We start from the raw sequence: 26992 nt of genomic DNA on the forward strand, positions 1-26992 counted from the left end.
GATGGTCATTTTCACAAGGGCATGCTTAGCAGAGATGGTAAAGGAGGCCTTGTTACGAAAAAGAAAGCCAATCCTAGATTTTATTTTAGATTGAAGATGATTAATATGGGTTTGGAAAGAAAGTGAAGAGTCTAGCCAGATCCCTAGATACTTATAATTACTAACCCATTCTAAAACAAACCCATCAAGGGTAGTGATGTTTATTGGACAGATAGGTGATGAAAGCGATCGTTTGAAGATCATACATTTAGTTTTACTAGAATTTAAAAGCAATTGAAGGCCACAAAAAGAATGCTGAATACTATTAAAGCTCGCTTGAAGATTTTGTAATGTAGTGCTTAGAGAAGGGCCAGACGTATAAAGAATAGTGTCATCTGCGTATAGGTGTATCATAGAGTTACCTGCGGCAAGGGCAACGTCATTAATATATATAGAGAAAAGGGTCGGCCCGAGGATTGAACCCTGCGGAACCCCATAGAAACAGCCAGAAGACTAGATAACAGGCCCTCAGATTTAACACACTGGAAACGTTCCGAAAAGTAATTTGTAAACCATGCAAGACAATTATCGGAGAAACCCAAACTCTTCAGCCTACTAAGAAGAATGGTATGATTAACAGAATCAAAGGCCTTGGCCAGGTCAATAAAAACTGCTGCACAGTAATGTTTTTGATCAATGGCACATATAATATCATTTAGAACTTTAAGAGTGGCTGAAGTGCACCCATGGCCAGCTCGAAAGCCCGACTGCATATCAGAAAAACTACGATGAGATTCTAAATGAGTGATGATCTGTGTATTGACAAGGCGTTCAAAGACCTTTGAGAGACAAGGCAAAATGGAAATGGGCCTGTAACAATTTGGGTCGAGCGTGTCCCCTCCTTTAAATAAAGGAATCACTGCGGCAACTTTCCAGTCTTTTGGAATTTCAGACGAGTCAAGGGAGAGGTTAAAAATACTGGTGATAGGCGAAGCAATAATTGAAGCAGACAATTTTAGAAAAAAAGGATCCAAATTATATAATCCAGCTGATTTAAGGGGATCTAGATTTTGCAGTTCCCTCAAAACATCAGCTATCTGAATATGGGTAAAAGAAAAAGATAAAGAGGACGAGCATGGTAATGCAAGGGATGATGTACTAGTAGTTGAGAAAGGAGTTGCCAGATGGAAAGCAGACCCAGCCATAGCAAAATACTTATTAAAATTTTCAACTATGGTGGGCTTGTCAGTAGTAACAAAATTTTGTGTTCTTAGAGCAGTGGGTAACTGTGCAGTGGAGTTCGTATTATCCATAGACTTTATTGTATCCCAAAACTTTTTAGAGTTAGTACCGCAAGAAACAAATTTCTGTCTATAATAGTTAGCCTTAGCATTCCTGACCGCTTGTGTGTACCGATTTCTGATTTCTTTAAAAAGCTGTAGCTCAAGTGAGTTTTTTTGTAGAAATTGCTGCACGCCAAAGGGAGTTCTTTTTTTGGCTTAGAGCGGCTAACTCTGAAGTGAACCAAGGACTATATCTGCTCTTAGTTCTAAATTTTTTAAGAGGGGCATGTTTATTTAAAATATCAAGGAAGGAATTTTTTAAAAATAACCAGGCATCCTCCACAGATGGAATAAGATCAATATCCTTCCAAGATACTTGTGCTAAATCACGTAAAAAAGCTTGCTCATGGAAATGTTTTAAGGAACGTTTAATAGTGATAAGGGGAGGCCTTTTAACTACAGACCCATTCCGGACACAAGCTATAAGGCAGTGATCGCTAATATCCTGGCTGTAAACTGCAGATGTAAATTTAAAAGGTTACAGAAGTCTGTATAGGAAAGACTTTGCGTGATTGAAACAGCAGAATTGACTAATGGACCAGGGTTGGGCTCGACATCACCAGCAGAGGCGAGTAAAATAAGTTTAAAGAACGACAAAAACTAGAAAGAACAGGGCGTTTCGTACGATGGGTAAAGTGAATAGGTAAAATAGGTAACTTTGCTGAATAAAAAACAATTAAAACCCTATGTGCAGATAATGGAATACTAAGATAAGTATGCTGAGCAAGTGGGCCAATCTGGTGAGTTATAATAAAAGAGGATTTATCTCTAGAGTGATTAATTAAATCAACTAGGGTCACAGAAGAGAAGGATGAAATAAAAAGATCATCTGAAGCATGCTGTGCTAAAAAAGGAGATCTAGAATGCAATAAAACAACAAAAACTAACTCAAATAACAAAAAAAAAACAAAGGAAACGAGACATATTGATGAAAATACACAAAAATCAAAATAAATAAATAAATCAAGGTTCGTTAGGTTGCAGCACTGTACAAAATATGTACATATAAAAATAGTGAGTAACGTAAATAAATTGTGAGCATCAAAGCTAGTATGAAGAAACACTGCTACAAATCAGTTCACAAACCGAGACCGAGTGCATGTAGAGTCCGATGAATTCGATGTATTAAGGTACACAGGTACACAATCCGGCGAAAAGGAGCCAGCGGCAATGCGACCACCAAAATGTGGAGTGTGGAATGTAGAAGCCGAACAGTGCCGCGCGCCAACAGCAGACGAAAACCCCCGGCAACACAACACCAGGAGGCACGCAAAGAGCAGCACCAAGGAGGACCTCAACGCCGGAATGGACCAAATGGCTCAACGGAGCTCCAAACATCAGCGCCAAGTCCAGAGGCGACGCGTCAGAGCACCAGTCCCAACCGGGCCCGTGACGCCACCAGCACCGCTTCCCAGGCAGCCAGGAGACAGCTCAACCCCAAATGGATCGCCAAGCGCCCCAACAATCCACACCAGGCCCGTAGTAGAGGAAATGGCCGATGCAAACCGGACGCCCGGCAGGGATGCACCTCGACAAGCGGAGGTTAGCAACCCAGATTCACAAGTCGAATCCAATCCGGAACGAAGCCGTAGATGTTAAATATTGTAGCAGCTAGCACCAGGTGATATTATAGCAGTTAGCGTTGTAGCTGTATTGTACATTTTTTGATTCAGGCCGATCGGGATCCTAAGATGAAGGAAAGGTCAAACACTAGGAACCCTATTTTAAACCAATATGGAAAAGTTCTTCCACGAGTTCAAAGGAAACTAGCCATCGAGTAAGCAAAACCATACCAACACCCTGCTACGATCCACAGAGAAGGTAACAATATTAATCAGGCACACACGCAAGTCTTGTGATGTAGTGTTGAACATAGTGTTGATATTTGACTTATTGCACATTCTTTTCTCACCCCTAGTTAAAAGACCTCCACCTCTGTCAATTGTAGCTAAACGTTCAGCTTCTGAAAATGTCATGACTCGAGCAGCTTTTATCAATAATGTTCTTTCAAAAATTGAAGAAGTTTGGGTTGGCAAGAACCCTACTCCAGAGTCATCGCCTTCCAAAAGGTATTGTCTTTTTTCGTCTATGATTTACAAATATACATTTTTGCTACCTAGTTTTTATTTTGTAGTAAAGTGTTTACAAGGTTCCTATGTGTCCTTAAAATCCTTGAAAGTTTGTGAATCTGGGGGAAAAATTCAAGGCCCTGGGAAGTTTTTGAAAATATACATGCATAGATACAGGTCATTGAAAGTGCTTGAATCTATTTTATGCAAGTTGTTTCATATTCCCTGTGTAGTGTGGAGCCCGACCGATAAAGGATTTTGAAGGCCGATACAAATGTTTGTTGGTTTTAAAATCCTAACATTAGTAATTTGTAGTTATTTATGAGTTTTAACGAAAATAATATGGTAATGCATTTTAAAAAGAAACTCACCGTGAACTCACTTAACAGTTGTTGTCTCTGCCTAACTCTGGCTGGATCAGCAGGTTGAAGGATGTGTGACACATTATACACGAGTGTTGCCAACAGGGAGGTTGTAGAGTGCCCTCTGGTGGACAAACTATACAACGGCAACACTCATGACATGATTGAGATTGAAGGCTGTTTCGTCCGTTTTTTAAAAATATTCATTTATCGGCCATTATGAATGCCGATACCGATAGTTTGGAAAATGCCTAATATTTGCCTGCCGATATATTGGTCGGGCTCTAGTGTAGTGTAGGATAATATAATAAAAATTCTAGACTTTCTAAGCACACATGCAAACTGGTCACTTTAAATGTTCATATCTTATGTACGCAAATGTGGATTCATACCAAAAATGCTTTTTGCATAGTTGTATTTGACAAATGAAAACTTCTCTGGTTACATATGTAAATGTTGTTCCCTGAGAAGGCGTCTCCCTTGCCACACTTCCTGCGTCCCTGTAACGCCGTCTTTGGCAATATTTCAGATAGCGATATACTTCCTGGCTTGCCGCGTCACCCTGTCTATGTTGTTAAGCCTCACCATTGGTTGAATTTGATATACACCCCAAAGTGTCACCACAGTGACGCAGCGTGAGTTCCCTTTAAAGGGAACTGTTACAATGTATCTTTAAGGGTAACACAATGTAACCTTGCTCTCACTTGAAATGTGTCCCCACATTTACTCCTTGAATTTGATGGTATTGCACCTGGAAAGTCCTTGAAAGGTCCTTGAATTTGAAGTAAACTAAGGTGTGGTAACCCTGTGTTTTATTTTATTTTCTCTGTAGCCACAGAGAGTCAGAGATGCAAGTGCCAAGCCTGCATCCTCCCTCGCTAAATCTACCCGAGCCCTTTGTAGGAACACCTATTAACATGCTAACCAAAAGGGTGTCCAGGTAGAAGACCTGTTTTTATATTAGCATTTTGCTACTCTTTTTGTAATTAAAATGTATATCCCAAAAGTAACTCGCCATTTGCTTGTCAACAGGCTTTTGGATTTGGTCGTGCAGCCATCTTCCCAAACTTCTCCAGAGAGTTCTAATTTGCCGCGAATGGTGTCATATGTTCTAAAATGTGACTAGCACATGTATCAGATAACACATACAGTAAATAACTATATTTGTTAGAATTGTTAAATAACTGTACAAGTATTAGAACTATACAATCTCCAATATAAGGAAATAATACTGAATAAATATGTACAAGATAAACTAACACAAATATAAACTGGGTACCATGACTATTCATTAGAACAGCTTCATTTACATTATGAATTATAACTGACAATATAACATAAAAGACGCTGTAATCTTGCTGCTAATTTAAAGACAACTAGAAAAAACGTACTATTCGGCACTGACGCACACAATAAAGCACAGAAACTATCCAAACAGCAGGAAATCTCTTCGCAACACAACTCTTGTCACACACTTATCTCTCCGTTTGATCAGAGCCGCTATACTCTTTGCTGCTGTTCCCTTTTCTCATAAGCGCTCAGGCTGCATTGGAGCGCTTATGCACCAGGGAGACGCATCCGTGAACATTCATGCAACCTTTCTTACACATGCAAACACACACACAGGCATTCCCGAAAAAAATGTCAGCCTCTACCCCACAGTCTATTCTGAGGACTAGCTTACGACCCACTCCTGTGGCCACCCCTTCGGCTTCTCCAGGCCGGTCCATCTCTCCCACACTTCGCCACAAAGAAAGACGCATTACTTTTATAGAGGATGCTGACTCTCCAGAGGCTCCCAAGGGATCTGTCCACTGGAACAACGGGGTAGGTCTGATTGTGCAGCGGCCCTTTAAAATATTTGTTTTTGTAGATAGACATTATGAAGATATTGAAAGAGAAATGTTTTAAGGTTGTATTTTGCTTCTTTACAGATTGCCTTTAACAGGGAGATCAATACACCTAAGAGGTCTTCCCCACCTCCCAAAGCAAACATTGAAGTCTGGAGCGAACATTCAGATTTAGAAGAGGAAGACAAAAATCTAAGGACACACTCAACCTTACTGGAAGAAGGAGATAATCTTGATGTACAATCTGAGAGTGGATCCTCTGTACAAGAGATCCCAGCAGAGTTGTCCAAACAAGTGCTACCAACTCTTGTGTCTCGGCCAAGTCTCGGGCAAGAAGCAAGTTTTGTCTCTAATCAGTCTGATTCCACTCTCGAGTTTCATGATGCTTTTTTACCTGAGGATTTTATGGAAACGCAGAAGAAACGTAGAGCAGTTGACAGCTTTGATCATGAGGTGACTGTGACTCTTCCTTCTTCAGATAAAGATTTGTCCCTAGTAGAAATCCATGAAAGGGAAGAGTTGCCCTCTATTGCATCGCCTGAGAAAGAGCTGGAAAACTTGCCTAGTGGATCAAGCATATCCAACACAGAGGAATCTCAGAGTCTTGAACTTGAATTGCCTGTAAATGTTGAGAATAATCTTGAGAAGGAAGTGACTAACCCCTCGTTCAGACAGCCAGCGACATTATCGCTGTGTGTCGCTTGTCTCTTTCAATGAGGCGTTTCTAAATCTGCTTGTGATAAACAAATGAGTACCATCCACGCCAATAACTGACGAGAGAAGGATGACGTGAACTCCACTGCTTTGTTCTTATTGGTAGTCGCTCCCGAAAGTCGCTCGACATTTGCATAAAGTTAAACTTTTCTTAACTTTCTCGCGTCGCTGGACACGCCCATACGGTCGCCAACGGTCACTGTCGCTCGTGTCGCCGGAAGTCGCCAGGTTTCCATTGAAATGAATGAGATCGCGTCGCTCTGCTACTGCTTGTCGTTGGCTGTCTGAACGAGGGGTAAGGAGCATTCACAGATTGACATTCACATTCAGGAATATGCAGCTCCTAGCACATCTGAAGAACCAGTAGGCAAAGAGGAAGAACCAGTGGAACAAGAACCAGATATTGAGCCATCTGTTGAATCTGAACTTCCGGTGAAAGAGTTGGTGGGCCATGAACCTGTTGCTGATGCCGCTGTTTATACACACATTATTGATGAACCTAAGAACCGTGAGGAATGTGAGGAGGAATCTATGGAAACGTCAGGTAAGAGACGTTCAAGAACCCATTTCTATTAAAGTTGCATTGTGTAAAGTTTAGAAGGATCTCTTGACAGAAATGCAATATAAAATACATAACTATATTATCAGTGGTGTATAAAGATCTTGCAAAATTAACTGTATTGTTTTTATCTTCATGTACCACGGATCCTCTCACATGGAAGTCACTTTCATGTTTCTATAGAAGCCTTAAATGCTTTACAGAGCTTGTTTCATCACTACGTTGTCTCAGAAGATGAGATCTTTGTCCTGTGTCGATTACCGTAGCTTATCTATGCATTTTTAAAAGGGAGAGGGAGAGCTGTGTGGCCTAAGCCGTAGGTTGCAATTCGCAGTCTCATAACTAGATGCTGCTAAACATCTACACAGTGCACCTTTAATACACTGCTTTTTATAGTGAAACCAACCGTTGCCGAAATGTTGTTTAGTAATGTATAGCAGTGTTCCCGCTATATACATTCTACCGTGGCGCCACACCTAAAACATCCCCGCCACGCCTGCGGTTGTGGATAGAAGGGATACAGCAAACGAAATCTCGCTGGATGAGCACTATTTTATCCTAATCCTTCACCCAAACCCAACTCTAAACACAAAATTTCACAGGATTGTAGGATGTATTTTTATCTCATTTAGCCAGAGCCACTGTTTTCATCCTAATAATCCTACCTCAAAATCTAATCCTAAACTTTTCGGCATTTTCTGTATCCCTTCTAGACAAATCCCACGGCGGCAGCTCGCAAAATAAATAAAGCTACCGAAATGTCCGCCCTGCCAGACTGGCTGTCTTAAAGAAATTAATTCTATTCTGGATTCGTGTTGTTCACTCATAAATAAATCTCCTAAAATATCATAATTTCCCCCATGGGTTTAGTTTCATGCACAAATAGATTTAAATCAACAGATGATTAGGCTACGTCTCTGTTTTGAGAAATAATAATAAAATAAATAAGCCTACACAAAATATGTTACACACTGATAATTATCAGATTGACAAACCGGATAAAGTATTTCGTTTCTGTTCTAGTTTTTTGACGGGCTGTAAAACCAAAGCAGCAGAAAGCACCTCATGTTTTTAATGATTTTAAATAAGCACAAGGTTTTCTCCTTATTGTGAGTTTACACAAATAAAAATACACAATTTACAGTTTTTGAATGTTATTTTACTTTTATCTGTATGGCAATAAATTATGGGTAATTTAAGTTGCAAGGTCATCACGCGTATGCTGTTCACAGGCGCACATACAGTGGTTCTCAAACTTTTTCAGCGTGTGGCCACCCTTGTGTATGGCACATTCCTTCGCGCCCCCCCCCCCCAAAGAAAACTTATGACAAAATTTTTTTCTAAAACTCAACTTTTAATTAAGCAAAACATATTGAATGATACAAAGTAGTGCTTTTGGTTAGTATATTGTATATAGTAGAATATGAAGCGAGGGCCATCCAACTAATGCGTAAAGATTGCAGTGATGAGTGCTATATGGGGCATTAGTAACAAAACGGATAGCACAGTGATACAGTACATCCAATTTCCTGAGAGAAATGTTTGAGGCAGATCTGTAAATCACGTCACCGTAATCTAATATAGGAAGGATGGTCATTTTCACAAGGGCATGCTTAGCAGAGATGGTAAAGGAGGCCTTGTTACGAAAAAGAAAGCCAATCCTAGATTTTATTTTAGATTGAAGATGATTAATATGGGTTTGGAAAGAAAGTGAAGAGTCTAGCCAGATCCCTAGATACTTATAATTACTAACCCATTCTAAAACAAACCCATCAAGGGTAGTGATGTTTATTGGACAGATAGGTGATGAAAGCGATCGTTTGAAGATCATACATTTAGTTTTACTAGAATTTAAAAGCAATTGAAGGCCACAAAAAGAATGCTGAATACTATTAAAGCTCGCTTGAAGATTTTGTAATGTAGTGCTTAGAGAAGGGCCAGACGTACAAAGAATAGTGTCATCTGCGTATAGGTGTATCATAGAGTTACCTGCGGCAAGGGCAACGTCATTAATATATATAGAGAAAAGGGTCGGCCCGAGGATTGAACCCTGCGGAACCCCCATAGAAACAGCCAGAAGACTAGATAACAGGCCCTCAGATTTAACACACTGGAAACGTTCCGAAAAGTAATTTGTAAACCATGCAAGACAATTATCGGAGAAACCCAAACTCTTCAGCCTACTAAGAAGAATGGTATGATTAACAGAATCAAAGGCCTTGGCCAGGTCAATAAAAACTGCTGCACAGTAATGTTTTTGATCAATGGCACATATAATATCATTTAGAACTTTAAGAGTGGCTGAAGTGCACCCATGGCCAGCTCGAAAGCCCGACTGCATATCAGAAAAACTACGATGAGATTCTAAATGAGTGATGATCTGTGTATTGACAAGGCGTTCAAAGACCTTTGAGAGACAAGGCAAAATGGAAATGGGCCTGTAACAATTTGGGTCGAGCGTGTCCCCTCCTTTAAATAAAGGAATCACTGCGGCAACTTTCCAGTCTTTTGGAATTTCAGACGAGTCAAGGGAGAGGTTAAAAATACTGGTGATAGGCGAAGCAATAATTGAAGCAGACAATTTTAGAAAAAAAGGATCCAAATTATATAATCCAGCTGATTTAAGGGGATCTAGATTTTGCAGTTCCCTCAAAACATCAGCTATCTGAATATGGGTAAAAGAAAAAGATAAAGAGGACGAGCATGGTAATGCAAGGGATGATGTACTAGTAGTTGAGAAAGGAGTTGCCAGATGGAAAGCAGACCCAGCCATAGCAAAATGCTTATTAAAATTTTCAACTATGGTGGGCTTGTCAGTAGTAACAAAATTTTGTGTTCTTAGAGCAGTGGGTAACTGTGCAGTGGAGTTCGTATTATCCATAGACTTTATTGTATCCCAAAACTTTTTAGAGTTAGTACCGCAAGAAACAAATTTCTGTCTATAATAGTTAGCCTTAGCATTCCTGACCGCTTGTGTGTACCGATTTCTGATTTCTTTAAAAAGCTGTAGCTCAAGTGAGTTTTTTTGTAGAAATTGCTGCACGCCAAAGGGAGTTCTTTTTTTTGGCTTAGAGCGGCTAACTCTGAAGTGAACCAAGGACTATATCTGCTCTTAGTTCTAAATTTTTTAAGAGGGGCATGTTTATTTAAAATATCAAGGAAGGAATTTTTTAAAAATAACCAGGCATCCTCCACAGATGGAATAAGATCAATATCCTTCCAAGATACTTGTGCTAAATCACGTAAAAAAGCTTGCTCATGGAAATGTTTTAAGGAACGTTTAATAGTGATAAGGGGAGGCCTTTTAACTACAGACCCATTCCGGACACAAGCTATAAGGCAGTGATCGCTAATATCCTGGCTGTAAACTGCAGATGTAAATTTAAAAGGTTACAGAAGTCTGTATAGGAAAGACTTTGCGTGATTGAAACAGCAGAATTGACTAATGGACCAGGGTTGGGCTCGACATCACCAGCAGAGGCGAGTAAAATAAGTATTAAAGAACGACATAAACTAGAAAGAACAGGGCGTTTCGTACGATGGGCAAAGTGAATAGGTAAAATAGGTAACTTTGCTGAATAAAAAACAATTAAAACCCTATGTGCAGATAATGGAATACTAAGATAAGTATGCTGAGCAGGTGGGCCAATCTGATGAGTTATGATAAAAGAAGTTTTATCTCTAGAGTGATTAATTAAATCAACTATGTTCACATAAGTTAAGGATTAAATAAAAATATCATCTGAAGAATGCTGTGCTAAAAAAGGAGATCTATAATGCAATAAAACAACAAAAACTAACTCAAATAACAAAAAAAAAACAAAGGAAACGAGACATATTGATGAAAATACACAAAAATCAAAGTAAATAAATAAATCAGGGTTCGTTAAGTAGCAACACTGTACAAAATATGTACATATAACAATAGTGAGTAACGTAAATAAATTGTGAGCATCAAAGCTAGTATGAAGAAACACTGCTACAAATCAGTTCACAAACCGAGACCGAGTGCATGTAGAGTCCGATGAATTCGATGTATTAAGGTACACAGGTACACAATCCGGCGAAAAGGAGCCAGCGGCAATGCGACCACCAAAATGTGGAGTGTGGAATGTAGAAGCCGAACAGTGCCGCGCGCCAACAGCAGACGAAAACCCCCGGCAACACAACACCAGGAGGCACGCAAAGAGCAGCACCAAGGAGGACCTCAACGCCGGAATGGACCAAATGGCTCAACGGAGCTCCAAACATCAGCGCCAAGTCCAGAGGCGACGCGTCAGAGCACCAGTCCCAACCGGGCCCGTGACGCCACCAGCACCGCTTCCCAGGCAGCCAGGAGACAGCTCAACCCCAAATGGATCGCCAAGCGCCCCAACAATCCACACCAGGCCCGTAGTAGAGGAAATGGCCGATGCAAACCGGACGCCCGGCAGGGATGCACCTCGACAAGCGGAGGTTAGCAACCCAGATTCACAAGTCGAATCCAATCCGGAACGAAGCCGTAGATGTTAAATATTGTAGCAGCTAGCACCAGGTGATATTATAGCAGTTAGCGTTGTAGCTGTATTGTACATTTTTTGATTCAGGCCGATCGGGATCCTAAGATGAAGGAAAGGTCAAACACTAGGAACCCTATTTTAAACCAATATGGAAAAGTTCTTCCACGAGTTCAAAGGAAACTAGCCATCGAGTAAGCAAAACCATACCAACACCCTGCTACGATCCACAGAGAAGGTAACAATATTAATCAGGCACACACGCAAGTCTTGTGATGTAGTGTTGAACATAGTGTTGATATTTGACTTATTGCACATTCTTTTCTCACCCCTAGTTAAAAGACCTCCACCTCTGTCAATTGTAGCTAAACGTTCAGCTTCTGAAAATGTCATGACTCGAGCAGCTTTTATCAATAATGTTCTTTCAAAAATTGAAGAAGTTTGGGTTGGCAAGAACCCTACTCCAGAGTCATCGCCTTCCAAAAGGTATTGTCTTTTTTCGTCTATGATTTACAAATATACATTTTTGCTACCTAGTTTTTATTTTGTAGTAAAGTGTTTACAAGGTTCCTATGTGTCCTTAAAATCCTTGAAAGTTTGTGAATCTGGGGGAAAAATTCAAGGCCCTGGGAAGTTTTTGAAAATATACATGCATAGATACAGGTCATTGAAAGTGCTTGAATCTATTTTATGCAAGTTGTTTCATATTCCCTGTGTAGTGTGGAGCCCGACCGATAAAGGATTTTGAAGGCCGATACAAATGTTTGTTGGTTTTAAAATCCGATATTCCAATATATCGGCCGATTTTTTTTTTTTTCAGAAACGCACAGAAAAACATTAACAGATTTCCCTAACATTAGTAATTTGTAGTTATTTATGAGTTTTAACGAAAATAATATGGTAATGCATTTTAAAAAGAAACTCACCGTGAACTCACTTAACAGTTGTTGTCTCTGCCTAACTCTGGCTGGATCAGCAGGTTGCAGGATGTGTGACACATTATACACGAGTGTTGCCAACAGGGAGGTTGTAGAGTGCCCTCTGGTGGACAAACTATACAACGGCAACACTCATGACATGATTGAGATTGAAGGCTGTTTCGTCCGTTTTTTAAAAATATTCATTTATCGGCCATTATGAATGCCGATACCGATAGTTTGGAAAATGCCTAATATTTGCCTGCCGATATATTGGTCGGGCTCTAGTGTAGTGTAGGATAATATAATAAAAATTCTAGACTTTCTAAGCACACATGCAAACTGGTCACTTTAAATGTTCATATCTTATGTACGCAAATGTGGATTCATACCAAAAATGCTTTTTGCATAGTTGTATTTGACAAATGAAAACTTCTCTGGTTACATATGTAAATGTTGTTCCCTGAGAAGGCGTCTCCCTTGCCACACTTCCTGCGTCCCTGTAACGCCGTCTTTGGCAATATTTCAGATAGCGATATACTTCCTGGCTTGCCGCGTCACCCTGTCTATGTTGTTAAGCCTCACCATTGGTTGAATTTGATATACACCCCAAAGTGTCACCACAGTGACGCAGCGTGAGTTCCCTTTAAAGGGAACTGTTACAATGTATCTTTAAGGGTAACACAATGTAACCTTGCTCTCACTTGAAATGTGTCCCCACATTTACTCCTTGAATTTGATGGTATTGCACCTGGAAAGTCCTTGAAAGGTCCTTGAATTTGAAGTAAACTAAGGTGTGGTAACCCTGTGTTTTATTTTATTTTCTCTGTAGCCACAGAGAGTCAGAGATGCAAGTGCCAAGCCTGCATCCTCCCTCGCTAAATCTACCCGAGCCCTTTGTAGGAACACCTATTAACATGCTAACCAAAAGGGTGTCCAGGTAGAAGACCTGTTTTTATATTAGCATTTTGCTACTCTTTTTGTAATTAAAATGTATATCCCAAAAGTAACTCGCCATTTGCTTGTCAACAGGCTTTTGGATTTGGTCGTGCAGCCATCTTCCCAAACTTCTCCAGAGAGTTCTAATTTGCCGCGAATGGTGTCATATGTTCTAAAATGTGACTAGCACATGTATCAGATAACACATACAGTAAATAACTATATTTGTTAGAATTGTTAAATAACTGTACAAGTATTAGAACTATACAATCTCCAATATAAGGAAATAATACTGAATAAATATGTACAAGATAAACTAACACAAATATAAACTGGGTACCATGACTATTAATTAGAACAGCTTCATTTACATTATGAATTATAACTGACAATATAACATAAAAGACGCTGTAATCTTGCTGCTAATTTAAAGACAACTAGAAAAAACGTACTATTCGGCACTGACGCACACAATAAAGCACAGAAACTATCCAAACAGCAGGAAATCTCTTCGCAACACAACTCTTGTCACACACTTATCTCTCCGTTTGATCAGAGCCGCTATACTCTTTGCTGCTGTTCCCTTTTCTCATAAGCGCTCAGGCTGCATTGGAGCGCTTATGCACCAGGGAGACGCATCCGTGAACATTCATGCAACCTTTCTTACACATGCAAACACACACACAGGCATTCCCGAAAAAAATGTCAGCCTCTACCCCACAGTCTATTCTGAGGACTAGCTTACGACCCACTCCTGTGGCCACCCCTTCGGCTTCTCCAGGCCGGTCCATCTCTCCCACACTTCGCCACAAAGAAAGACGCATTACTTTTATAGAGGATGCTGACTCTCCAGAGGCTCCCAAGGGATCTGTCCACTGGAACAACGGGGTAGGTCTGATTGTGCAGCGGCCCTTTAAAATATTTGTTTTTGTAGATAGACATTATGAAGATATTGAAAGAGAAATGTTTTAAGGTTGTATTTTGCTTCTTTACAGATTGCCTTTAACAGGGAGATCAATACACCTAAGAGGTCTTCCCCACCTCCCAAAGCAAACATTGAAGTCTGGAGCGAACATTCAGATTTAGAAGAGGAAGACAAAAATCTAAGGACACACTCAACCTTACTGGAAGAAGGAGATAATCTTGATGTACAATCTGAGAGTGGATCCTCTGTACAAGAGATCCCAGCAGAGTTGTCCAAACAAGTGCTACCAACTCTTGTGTCTCGGCCAAGTCTCGGGCAAGAAGCAAGTTTTGTCTCTAATCAGTCTGATTCCACTCTCGAGTTTCATGATGCTTTTTTACCTGAGGATTTTATGGAAACGCAGAAGAAACGTAGAGCAGTTGACAGCTTTGATCATGAGGTGACTGTGACTCTTCCTTCTTCAGATAAAGATTTGTCCCTAGTAGAAATCCATGAAAGGGAAGAGTTGCCCTCTATTGCATCGCCTGAGAAAGAGCTGGAAAACTTGCCTAGTGGATCAAGCATATCCAACACAGAGGAATCTCAGAGTCTTGAACTTGAATTGCCTGTAAATGTTGAGAATAATCTTGAGAAGGAAGTGACTAACCCCTCGTTCAGACAGCCAGCGACATTATCGCTGTGTGTCGCTTGTCTCTTTCAATGAGGCGTTTCTAAATCTGCTTGTGATAAACAAATGAGTACCATCCACGCCAATAACTGACGAGAGAAGGATGACGTGAACTCCACTGCTTTGTTCTTATTGGTAGTCGCTCCCGAAAGTCGCTCGACATTTGCATAAAGTTAAACTTTTCTTAACTTTCTCGCGTCGCTGGACACGCCCATACGGTCGCCTACGGTCACTGTCGCTCGTGTCGCCGGAAGTCGCCAGGTTTCCATTGAAATGAATGAGATCGCGTCGCTCTGCTACTGCTTGTCGTTGGCTGTCTGAACGAGGGGTAAGGAGCATTCACAGATTGACATTCACATTCAGGAATATGCAGCTCCTAGCACATCTGAAGAACCAGTAGGCAAAGAGGAAGAACCAGTGGAACAAGAACCAGATATTGAGCCATCTGTTGAATCTGAACTTCCGGTGAAAGAGTTGGTGGGCCATGAACCTGTTGCTGATGCCGCTGTTTATACACACATTATTGATGAACCTAAGAACCGTGAGGAATGTGAGGAGGAATCTATGGAAACGTCAGGTAAGAGACGTTCAAGAACCCATTTCTATTAAAGTTGCATTGTGTAAAGTTTAGAAGGATCTCTTGACAGAAATGCAATATAAAATACATAACTATATTATCAGTGGTGTATAAAGATCTTGCAAAATTAACTGTATTGTTTTTATCTTCATGCACCACGGATCCTCTTACATGGAAGTCACTTTCATGTTTCTATAGAAGCCTTAAATGCTTTACAGAGCTTGTCTCAGAAGATGAGATCTTTGTCCTGTGTCGATTACCGTAGCTTATCTATGCATTTTTAAAAGGGAGAGGGAGAGCTGTGTGGCCTAAGCCGTAGGTTGCAATTCGCAGTCTCATAACTAGATGCTGCTAAACATCTACACAGTGCACCTTTAATACACTGCTTTTTATAGTGAAACCAACCGTTGCCGAAATGTTGTTTAGTAATGTATAGCAGTGTTCCCGCTATATACATTCTACCGTGGCGCCACACCTAAAACATCCCCGCCACGCCTGCGGTTGTGGATAGAAGGGATACAGCAAACGAAATCTCGCTGGATGAGCACTATTTTATCCTAATCCTTCACCCAAACCCAACTCTAAACACAAAATTTCACAGGATTGTAGGATGTATTTTTATCTCATTTAGCCAGAGCCACTGTTTTCATCCTAATAATCCTACCTCAAAATCTAATCCTAAACTTTTCGGCATTTTCTGTATCCCTTCTAGACAAATCCCACGGCGGCAGCTCGCAAAATAAATAAAGCTACCGAAATGTCCGCCCTGCCAGACTGGCTGTCTTAAAGAAATTAATTCTATTCTGGATTCGTGTTGTTCACTCATAAATAAATCTCCTAAAATATCATAATTTCCCCCATGGGTTTAGTTTCATGCACAAATAGATTTAAATCAACAGATGATTAGGCTACGTCTCTGTTTTGAGAAATAATAATAAAATAAATAAGCCTACACAAAATATGTTACACACTGATAATTATCAGATTGACAAACCGGATAAAGTATTTCGTTTCTGTTCTTTTTTTTTGACGGGCTGTAAAACCAAAGCAGCAGAAAGCACCTCATGTTTTTAATGATTTTAAATAAGCACAAGGTTTTCTCCTTATTGTGAGTTTACACAAATAAAAATACACAATTTACAGTTTTTGAATGTTATTTTACTTTTATCTGTATGGCAATAAATTAGGGGTAATTTAAGTTGCAAGGTCATCACGCGTATGCTGTTCACAGGCGCACATACAGTGGTTCTCAAACTTTTTCAGCGTGTGGCCACCCTTGTGTATGGCACATTCCTTCGCGCCCCCCCCCCCCAAAGAAAACTTATGACAAAATTTTTTTCTAAAACTCAACTTTTAATTAAGCAAAACATATTGAATGATACAAAGTAGTGCTTTTGGTTAGTATATTGTATATAGTAGAATATGAAGCGAGGGCCATCCAACTAATGCGTAAAGATTGCAGTGATGAGTGCTATATGGGGCATTAGTAACAAAACGGATAGCACAGTGATACAGTACATCCAATTTCCTGAGAGAAATGTTTGAGGCAGATCTGTAAATCACGTCACCGTAATCTAATATAGGAAGGATGGTCATTTTCACAAGGGCATGCTTAGCAGAGATGGTAAAGGAGGCCTTGTTACGAAAAAGAAAGCCAATCCTAGATTTTATTTTAGATTGAAGATGATTAATATGGGTTTGGAAAGAAAGTGAAGAGTCTAGCCAGATCCCTAGATACTTATAATTACTAACCCATTCTAAAACAAACCCATCAAGGGTAGTGATGTTTATTGGACAGATAGGTGATGAAAGCGATCGTTTGAAGATCATACATTTAGTTTTACTAGAATTTAAAAGCAATTGAAGGCCACAAAAAGAATGCTGAATACTATTAAAGCTCGCTTGAAGATTTTGTAATGTAGTGCTTAGAGAAGGGCCAGACGTATAAAGAATAGTGTCATCTGCGTATAGGTGTATCATAGAGTTACCTGCGGCAAGGGCAACGTCATTAATATATATAGAGAAAAGGGTCGGCCCGAGGATTGAACCCTGCGGAACCCCCATAGAAACAGCCAGAAGACTAGATAACAGGCCCTCAGATTTAACACACTGGAAACGTTCCGAAAAGTAATTTGTAAACCATGCAAGACAATTATCGGAGAAACCCAAACTCTTCAGCCTACTAAGAAGAATGGTATGATTAACAGAATCAAAGGCCTTGGCCAGGTCAATAAAAACTGCTGCACAGTAATGTTTTTGATCAATGGCACATATAATATCATTTAGAACTTTAAGAGTGGCTGAAGTGCACCCATGGCCAGCTCGAAAGCCCGACTGCATATCAGAAAAACTACGATGAGATTCTAAATGAGTGATGATCTGTGTATTGACAAGGCGTTCAAAGACCTTTGAGAGACAAGGCAAAATGGAAATGGGCCTGTAACAATTTGGGTCGAGCGTGTCCCCTCCTTTAAATAAAGGAATCACTCCGGCAACTTTCCAGTCTTTTGGAATTTCAGACGAGTCAAGGGAGAGGTTAAAAATACTGGTGATAGGCGAAGCAATAATTGAAGCAGACAATTTTAGAAAAAAAGGATCCAAATTATATAATCCAGCTGATTTAAGGGGATCTAGATTTTGCAGTTCCCTCAAAACATCAGCTATCTGAATATGGGTAAAAGAAAAAGATAAAGAGGACGAGCATGGTAATGCAAGGGATGATGTACTAGTAGTTGAGAAAGGAGTTGCCAGATGGAAAGCAGACCCAGCCATAGCAAAATGCTTATTAAAATTTTCAACTATGGTGGGCTTGTCAGTAGTAACAAAATTTTGTGTTCTTAGAGCAGTGGGTAACTGTGCAGTGGAGTTCGTATTATCCATAGACTTTATTGTATCCCAAAACTTTTTAGAGTTAGTACCGCAAGAAACAAATTTCTGTCTATAATAGTTAGCCTTAGCATTCCTGACCGCTTGTGTGTACCGATTTCTGATTTCTTTAAAAAGCTGTAGCTCAAGTGAGTTTTTTTGTAGAAATTGCTGCACGCCAAAGGGAGTTCTTTTTTTGGCTTAGAGCGGCTAACTCTGAAGTGAACCAAGGACTATATCTGCTCTTAGTTCTAAATTTTTTAAGAGGGGCATGTTTATTTAAGATATCAAGGAAGGCATTTTTTAAAAATATCCAGGCATCCTCCACAGATGGAATAAGATCAATATCCTTCCAAGATACTTGGGCTAAATCACGTAAAAAAGCTTGCTCATGGAAATGTTTTAAGGAACGTTTAATAGTGATAAGGGGAGGCCTTTTAACTACAGACCCATTCCGGACACAAGCTATAAGGCAGTGATCGCTAATATCCTGGCTGTAAACTGCAGATGTAAATTTAAAAGGTTACAGAAGTCTGTATAGGAAAGACTTTGCGTGATTGAAACAGCAGAATTGACTAATGGACCAGGGTTGGGCTCGACATCACCAGCAGAGGCGAGTAAAATAAGTATTAAAGAACGACATAAACTAGAAAGAACAGGGCGTTTCGTACGATGGGCAAAGTGAATAGGTAAAATAGGTAACTTTGCTGAATAAAAAACAATTAAAACCCTATGTGCAGATAATGGAATACTAAGATAAGTATGCTGAGCAGGTGGGCCAATCTGATGAGTTATGATAAAAGAAGTTTTATCTCTAGAGTGATTAATTAAATCAACTAGGGTCACAGAAGTGAAGGATGAAATAAAAAGATCATCTGAAGCATGCTGTGCTAAAAAAGGAGTTCTAGAATGCAATAAAACAACAAAAACTAACTCAAATAACAAAAAAAAAACAAAGGAAACGAGACATATTGATGAAAATACACAAAAATCAAAGTAAATAAATAAATCAGGGTTCGTTAAGTAGCAACACTGTACAAAATATGTACATATAACAATAGTGAGTAACGTAAATAAATTGTGAGCATCAAAGCTAGTATGAAGAAACACTGCTACAAATCAGTTCACAAACCGAGACCGAGTGCATGTAGAGTCCGATGAATTCGATGTATTAAGGTACACAGGTACACAATCCGGCGAAAAGGAGCCAGCGGCAATGCGACCACCAAAATGTGGAGTGTGGAATGTAGAAGCCGAACAGTGCCGCGCGCCAACAGCAGACGAAAACCCCCGGCAACACAACACCAGGAGGCACGCAAAGAGCAGCACCAAGGAGGACCTCAACGCCGGAATGGACCAAATGGCTCAACGGAGCTCCAAACATCAGCGCCAAGTCCAGAGGCGACGCGTCAGAGCACCAGTCCCAACCGGGCCCGTGACGCCACCAGCACCGCTTCCCAGGCAGCCAGGAGACAGCTCAACCCCAAATGGATCGCCAAGCGCCCCAACAATCCACACCAGGCCCGTAGTAGAGGAAATGGCCGATGCAAACCGGACGCCCGGCAGGGATGCACCTCGACAAGCGGAGGTTAGCAACCCAGATTCACAAGTCGAATCCAATCCGGAACGAAGCCGTAGATGTTAAATATTGTAGCAGCTAGCACCAGGTGATATTATAGCAGTTAGCGTTGTAGCTGTATTGTACATTTTTTGATTCAGGCCGATCGGGATCCTAAGATGAAGGAAAGGTCAAACACTAGGAACCCTATTTTAAACCAATATGGAAAAGTTCTTCCACGAGTTCAAAGGAAACTAGCCATCGAGTAAGCAAAACCATACCAACACCCTGCTACGATCCACAGAGAAGGTAACAATATTAATCAGGCACACACGCAAGTCTTGTGATGTAGTGTTGAACATAGTGTTGATATTTGACTTATTGCACATTCTTTTCTCACCCCTAGTTAAAAGACCTCCACCTCTGTCAATTGTAGCTAAACGTTCAGCTTCTGAAAATGTCATGACTCGAGCAGCTTTTATCAATAATGTTCTTTCAAAAATTGAAGAAGTTTGGGTTGGCAAGAACCCTACTCCAGAGTCATCGCCTTCCAAAAGGTATTGTCTTTTTTCGTCTATGATTTACAAATATACATTTTTGCTACCTAGTTTTTATTTTGTAGTAAAGTGTTTACAAGGTTCCTATGTGTCCTTAAAATCCTTGAAAGTTTGTGAATCTGGGGGAAAAATTCAAGGCCCTGGGAAGTTTTTGAAAATATACATGCATAGATACAGGTCATTGAAAGTGCTTGAATCTATTTTATGCAAGTTGTTTCATATTCCCTGTGTAGTGTGGAGCCCGACCGATAAAGGATTTTGAAGGCCGATACAAATGTTTGTTGGTTTTAAAATCCGATATTCCAATATATCGGCCGATTTTTTTTTTTTTCAGAAACGCACAGAAAAACATTAACAGATTTCCCTAACATTAGTAATTTGTAGTTATTTATGAGTTTTAACGAAAATAATATGGTAATGCATTTTAAAAAGAAACTCACCGTGAACTCACTTAACAGTTGTTGTCTCTGCCTAACTCTGGCTGGATCAGCAGGTTGCAGGATGTGTGACACATTATACACGAGTGTTGCCAACAGGGAGGTTGTAGAGTGCCCTCTGGTGGACAAACTATACAACGGCAACACTCATGACATGATTGAGATTGAAGGCTGTTTCGTCCGTTTTTTAAAAATATTCATTTATCGGCCATTATGAATGCCGATACCGATAGTTTGGAAAATGCCTAATATTTGCCTGCCGATATATTGGTCGGGCTCTAGTGTAGTGTAGGATAATATAATAAAAATTCTAGACTTTCTAAGCACACATGCAAACTGGTCACTTTAAATGTTCATATCTTATGTACGCAAATGTGGATTCATACCAAAAATGCTTTTTGCATAGTTGTATTTGACAAATGAAAACTTCTCTGGTTACATATGTAAATGTTGTTCCCTGAGAAGGCGTCTCCCTTGCCACACTTCCTGCGTCCCTGTAACGCCGTCTTTGGCAATATTTCAGATAGCGATATACTTCCTGGCTTGCCGCGTCACCCTGTCTATGTTGTTAAGCCTCACCATTGGTTGAATTTGATATACACCCCAAAGTGTCACCACAGTGACGCAGCGTGAGTTCCCTTTAAAGGGAACTGTTACAATGTATCTTTAAGGGTAACACAATGTAACCTTGCTCTCACTTGAAATGTGTCCCCACATTTACTCCTTGAATTTGATGGTATTGCACCTGGAAAGTCCTTGAAAGGTCCTTGAATTTGAAGTAAACTAAGGTGTGGTAACCCTGTGTTTTATTTTATTTTCTCTGTAGCCACAGAGAGTCAGAGATGCAAGTGCCAAGCCTGCATCCTCCCTCGCTAAATCTACCCGAGCCCTTTGTAGGAACACCTATTAACATGCTAACCAAAAGGGTGTCCAGGTAGAAGACCTGTTTTTATATTAGCATTTTGCTACTCTTTTTGTAATTAAAATGTATATCCCAAAAGTAACTCGCCATTTGCTTGTCAACAGGCTTTTGGATTTGGTCGTGCAGCCATCTTCCCAAACTTCTCCAGAGAGTTCTAATTTGCCGCGAATGGTGTCATATGTTCTAAAATGTGACTAGCACATGTATCAGATAACACATACAGTAAATAACTATATTTGTTAGAATTGTTAAATAACTGTACAAGTATTAGAACTATACAATCTCCAATATAAGGAAATAATACTGAATAAATATGTACAAGATAAACTAACACAAATATAAACTGGGTACCATGACTATTAATTAGAACAGCTTCATTTACATTATGAATTATAACTGACAATATAACATAAAAGACGCTGTAATCTTGCTGCTAATTTAAAGACAACTAGAAAAAACGTACTATTCGGCACTGACGCACACAATAAAGCACAGAAACTATCCAAACAGCAGGAAATCTCTTCGCAACACAACTCTTGTCACACACTTATCTCTCCGTTTGATCAGAGCCGCTATACTCTTTGCTGCTGTTCCCTTTTCTCATAAGCGCTCAGGCTGCATTGGAGCGCTTATGCACCAGGGAGACGCATCCGTGAACATTCATGCAACCTTTCTTACACATGCAAACACACACACAGGCATTCCCGAAAAAAATGTCAGCCTCTACCCCACAGTCTATTCTGAGGACTAGCTTACGACCCACTCCTGTGGCCACCCCTTCGGCTTCTCCAGGCCGGTCCATCTCTCCCACACTTCGCCACAAAGAAAGACGCATTACTTTTATAGAGGATGCTGACTCTCCAGAGGCTCCCAAGGGATCTGTCCACTGGAACAACGGGGTAGGTCTGATTGTGCAGCGGCCCTTTAAAATATTTGTTTTTGTAGATAGACATTATGAAGATATTGAAAGAGAAATGTTTTAAGGTTGTATTTTGCTTCTTTACAGATTGCCTTTAACAGGGAGATCAATACACCTAAGAGGTCTTCCCCACCTCCCAAAGCAAACATTGAAGTCTGGAGCGAACATTCAGATTTAGAAGAGGAAGACAAAAATCTAAGGACACACTCAACCTTACTGGAAGAAGGAGATAATCTTGATGTACAATCTGAGAGTGGATCCTCTGTACGAGAGATCCCAGCAGAGTTGTCCAAACAAGTGCTACCAACTCTTGTGTCTCGGCCAAGTCTCGGGCAAGAAGCAAGTTTTGTCTCTAATCAGTCTGATTCCACTCTCGAGTTTCATGATGCTTTTTTACCTGAGGATTTTATGGAAACGCAGAAGAAACGTAGAGCAGTTGACAGCTTTGATCATGAGGTGACTGTGACTCTTCCTTCTTCAGATAAAGATTTGTCCCTAGTAGAAATCCATGAAAGGGAAGAGTTGCCCTCTATTGCATCGCCTGAGAAAGAGCTGGAAAACTTGCCTAGTGGATCAAGCATATCCAACACAGAGGAATCTCAGAGTCTTGAACTTGAATTGCCTGTAAATGTTGAGAATAATCTTGAGAAGGAAGTGACTAACCCCTCGTTCAGACAGCCAGCGACATTATCGCTGTGTGTCGCTTGTCTCTTTCAATGAGGCGTTTCTAAATCTGCTTGTGATAAACAAATGAGTACCATCCACGCCAATAACTGACGAGAGAAGGATGACGTGAACTCCACTGCTTTGTTCTTATTGGTAGTCGCTCCCGAAAGTCGCTCGACATTTGCATAAAGTTAAACTTTTCTTAACTTTCTCGCGTCGCTGGACACGCCCATACGGTCGCCAACGGTCACTGTCGCTCGTGTCGCCGGAAGTCGCCAGGTTTCCATTGAAATGAATGAGATCGCGTCGCTCTGCTACTGCTTGTCGTTGGCTGTCTGAACGAGGGGTAAGGAGCATTCACAGATTGACATTCACATTCAGGAATATGCAGCTCCTAGCACATCTGAAGAACCAGTAGGCAAAGAGGAAGAACCAGTGGAACAAGAACCAGATATTGAGCCATCTGTTGAATCTGAACTTCCGGTGAAAGAGTTGGTGGGCCATGAACCTGTTGCTGATGCCGCTGTTTATACACACATTATTGATGAACCTAAGAACCGTGAGGAATGTGAGGAGGAATCTATGGAAACGTCAGGTAAGAGACGTTCAAGAACCCATTTCTATTAAAGTTGCATTGTGTAAAGTTTAGAAGGATCTCTTGACAGAAATGCAATATAAAATACATAACTATATTATCAGTGGTGTATAAAGATCTTGCAAAATTAACTGTATTGTTTTTATCTTCATGCACCACGGATCCTCTTACATGGAAGTCACTTTCATGTTTCTATAGAAGCCTTAAATGCTTTACAGAGCTTGTCTCAGAAGATGAGATCTTTGTCCTGTGTCGATTACCGTAGCTTATCTATGCATTTTTAAAAGGGAGAGGGAGAGCTGTGTGGCCTAAGCCGTAGGTTGCAATTCGCAGTCTCATAACTAGATGCTGCTAAACATCTACACAGTGCACCTTTAATACACTGCTTTTTATAGTGAAACCAACCGTTGCCGAAATGTTGTTTAGTAATGTATAGCAGTGTTCCCGCTATATACATTCTACCGTGGCGCCACACCTAAAACATCCCCGCCACGCCTGCGGTTGTGGATAGAAGGGATACAGCAAACGAAATCTCGCTGGATGAGCACTATTTTATCCTAATCCTTCACCCAAACCCAACTCTAAACACAAAATTTCACAGGATTGTAGGATGTATTTTTATCTCATTTAGCCAGAGCCACTGTTTTCATCCTAATAATCCTACCTCAAAATCTAATCCTAAACTTTTCGGCATTTTCTGTATCCCTTCTAGACAAATCCCACGGCGGCAGCTCGCAAAATAAATAAAGCTACCGAAATGTCCGCCCTGCCAGACTGGCTGTCTTAAAGAAATTAATTCTATTCTGGATTCGTGTTGTTCACTCATAAATAAATCTCCTAAAATATCATAATTTCCCCCATGGGTTTAGTTTCATGCACAAATAGATTTAAATCAACAGATGATTAGGCTACGTCTCTGTTTTGAGAAATAATAATAAAATAAATAAGCCTACACAAAATATGTTACACACTGATAATTATCAGATTGACAAACCGGATAAAGTATTTCGTTTCTGTTCTTTTTTTTTGACGGGCTGTAAAACCAAAGCAGCAGAAAGCACCTCATGTTTTTAATGATTTTAAATAAGCACAAGGTTTTCTCCTTATTGTGAGTTTACACAAATAAAAATACACAATTTACAGTTTTTGAATGTTATTTTACTTTTATCTGTATGGCAATAAATTAGGGGTAATTTAAGTTGCAAGGTCATCACGCGTATGCTGTTCACATAATACGCCGACGCAGCGCAGGGCTGCGACAAATGACATAATTAAACTTTCGATTTAACATATTACGAGTTTTTTGGACATTCATTTGGAATCACTGTACTCATATTACCAACTTATCGGGCCATTAGTTATTCAGAATATAGGCTATAAGCACAGCATGCTGCTGACCACTCAGCTGTCAATCTTCTGTGCTTTAGATCGACACTCAAGTTTCACATTAAATGATAAGACATTTGTCCAAAAACAAAAGGCTAAATACTAAATACTTCTTATATGGACTGCAAGACATTAATAGTCGAATCTGTTTGGAAGGAAACTTACATTATTCCCGTGGAAGAGAAGGGCGTTGGTAATAAAAATTTGAGGCAGACGGTGAGACTGTTTCATCTGTTTTCAGACGAAACAACAGGGTCGGGGTACCCACGGGTGAAACTCCTAAAATTTGATGTAACGGGTGTAATAATATTAACGTGTTATATGCGTTGTAGATGCAGGTCGGGACTCAATAGGCGAGAGTGAACTGTGGGTCTACATCCAAGACCAAATTTGACTGGATTCCGATAGGTAGAAGTTTTTAAATGGCCCCGTGCTTATTTGTGTTTAAGCTCTGTCTGAAGACCCTTAAAGGTTTATATTTAACTGCGCGATTTGCAGTGTGACCGGGTCGGGGTCTTTATGTCAATCAGGCCGGGTGTGAAATAAATTTCTGCTGATGTCGGATAACTGGTCGGGTGTTCTGTCAATCACAGCGGTGCGGATTATCAAACAGGACTGTGCGTGACTTTGCAACAGCTCTGTAACGCTAAACATGCACGAACTTGCACACTACATTAAAACTACAATGAAAGGTCCGTACGAAGCTATAAAACATTTTTTTTTTTTAAGAAAATACAGTTTAGATCAAACATAGAAAAGCAATATGCTATAATTATAAGGAAAACTAAAAGACAGCATAAAAATGATAAAAAATACATGTTAGTTTACTTGTAGCCTATTTTCTACATTTAAAAAAAGAATGTACATTTTATAATCATCATGGGCGCCCCTTGCCGCCACAGCTGGAAAAAGCAGGAAACACTGTATAGTATTTGTTCTATAGTAATTTTATAGTGAATACCTATTTCAAATGTGTGTTAAGGGTTTTTGTATACCAATATGTAATTTATTGCTATATTCTAGATTTGGATGCCTTTGTGGAACAGCATTTATTTGGCCCAGACCTATCCCCACCCTTGACCCGGACCAGTATTAAAGAAACCCCAGAGGCATTAGTCCAAAGGTGCTTATCAGTCATGCTCCTCATTTATTAATACGTTTCTGTGTTGTCTTTTTATAACATTTGTTTATGATGTGTACATTACATAGTGAACCATTTTGTGATGTTAAGGAAGTTCAACCTGTTCCTGAGAACGTAGCAGATTTAAAAACACAGACATCTGTTACCTCATCAGAACCTGCAACCTCAGAGTCCAGATGTAAGTCCAATTCAGGCCAATTCAGTCCTGCTCTCTTTAATGCTAAACAAAAAATATTTACAAATTGTACTTTTAAATTCTTTCTAGCTGTGGTGACCTTGAATGACAGTGATGAGCTCACTAGTGTCAAATCTGAGGATGAGTCAGAAGATGAAGGAGAGTCTGGTGATGAGAATGTCGAGGACTCCGGTAGTGAGGTTGAGATCATAGAAGAAGTAAAAGGTAACGGTAGGAGTAACCACCAGTCTAGTCCTGTCCTTTTTTTGGAGGAAGTCCCTCCACATGAGCAGTACCTTCAGGAACAAGCAGATGCTGTGCTATCATTGGTCACCCCTGAGGAACAGCTAAAAGTGAGTTTTTTTTTTTATGTA

At 40.1% G+C, this 26992-nt stretch overlaps 1 protein-coding gene across 1 annotated transcript in view; it reads left to right on the top strand.

Moving 5' to 3' along the window:
* The window catches only part of LOC141365215 (uncharacterized), an 83117-nt gene that overhangs the window by 39511 nt on the left and 16614 nt on the right, over window positions 1-26992 (top strand). The window contains 19 exon segments of the mRNA XM_073869184.1: window positions 4586-4693; window positions 5340-5580; window positions 5688-6317; window positions 6648-6861; window positions 10948-11331; window positions 11708-11858; window positions 13122-13229; window positions 13969-14116; window positions 14224-14790; window positions 15184-15397; window positions 19467-19850; window positions 20227-20377; window positions 21641-21748; window positions 22488-22635; window positions 22743-23323; window positions 23666-23916; window positions 26326-26425; window positions 26512-26621; window positions 26709-26971. Coding sequence (XP_073725285.1) covers window positions 4586-4693; window positions 5340-5580; window positions 5688-6317; window positions 6648-6861; window positions 10948-11331; window positions 11708-11858; window positions 13122-13229; window positions 13969-14116; window positions 14224-14790; window positions 15184-15397; window positions 19467-19850; window positions 20227-20377; window positions 21641-21748; window positions 22488-22635; window positions 22743-23323; window positions 23666-23916; window positions 26326-26425; window positions 26512-26621; window positions 26709-26971 — 4861 coding nt within the window.

Source organism: Misgurnus anguillicaudatus, chromosome 7 (assembly GCF_027580225.2).
Source record: "Misgurnus anguillicaudatus chromosome 7, ASM2758022v2, whole genome shotgun sequence".
NCBI classification, from domain to species: domain Eukaryota; kingdom Metazoa; phylum Chordata; class Actinopteri; order Cypriniformes; family Cobitidae; genus Misgurnus; species Misgurnus anguillicaudatus.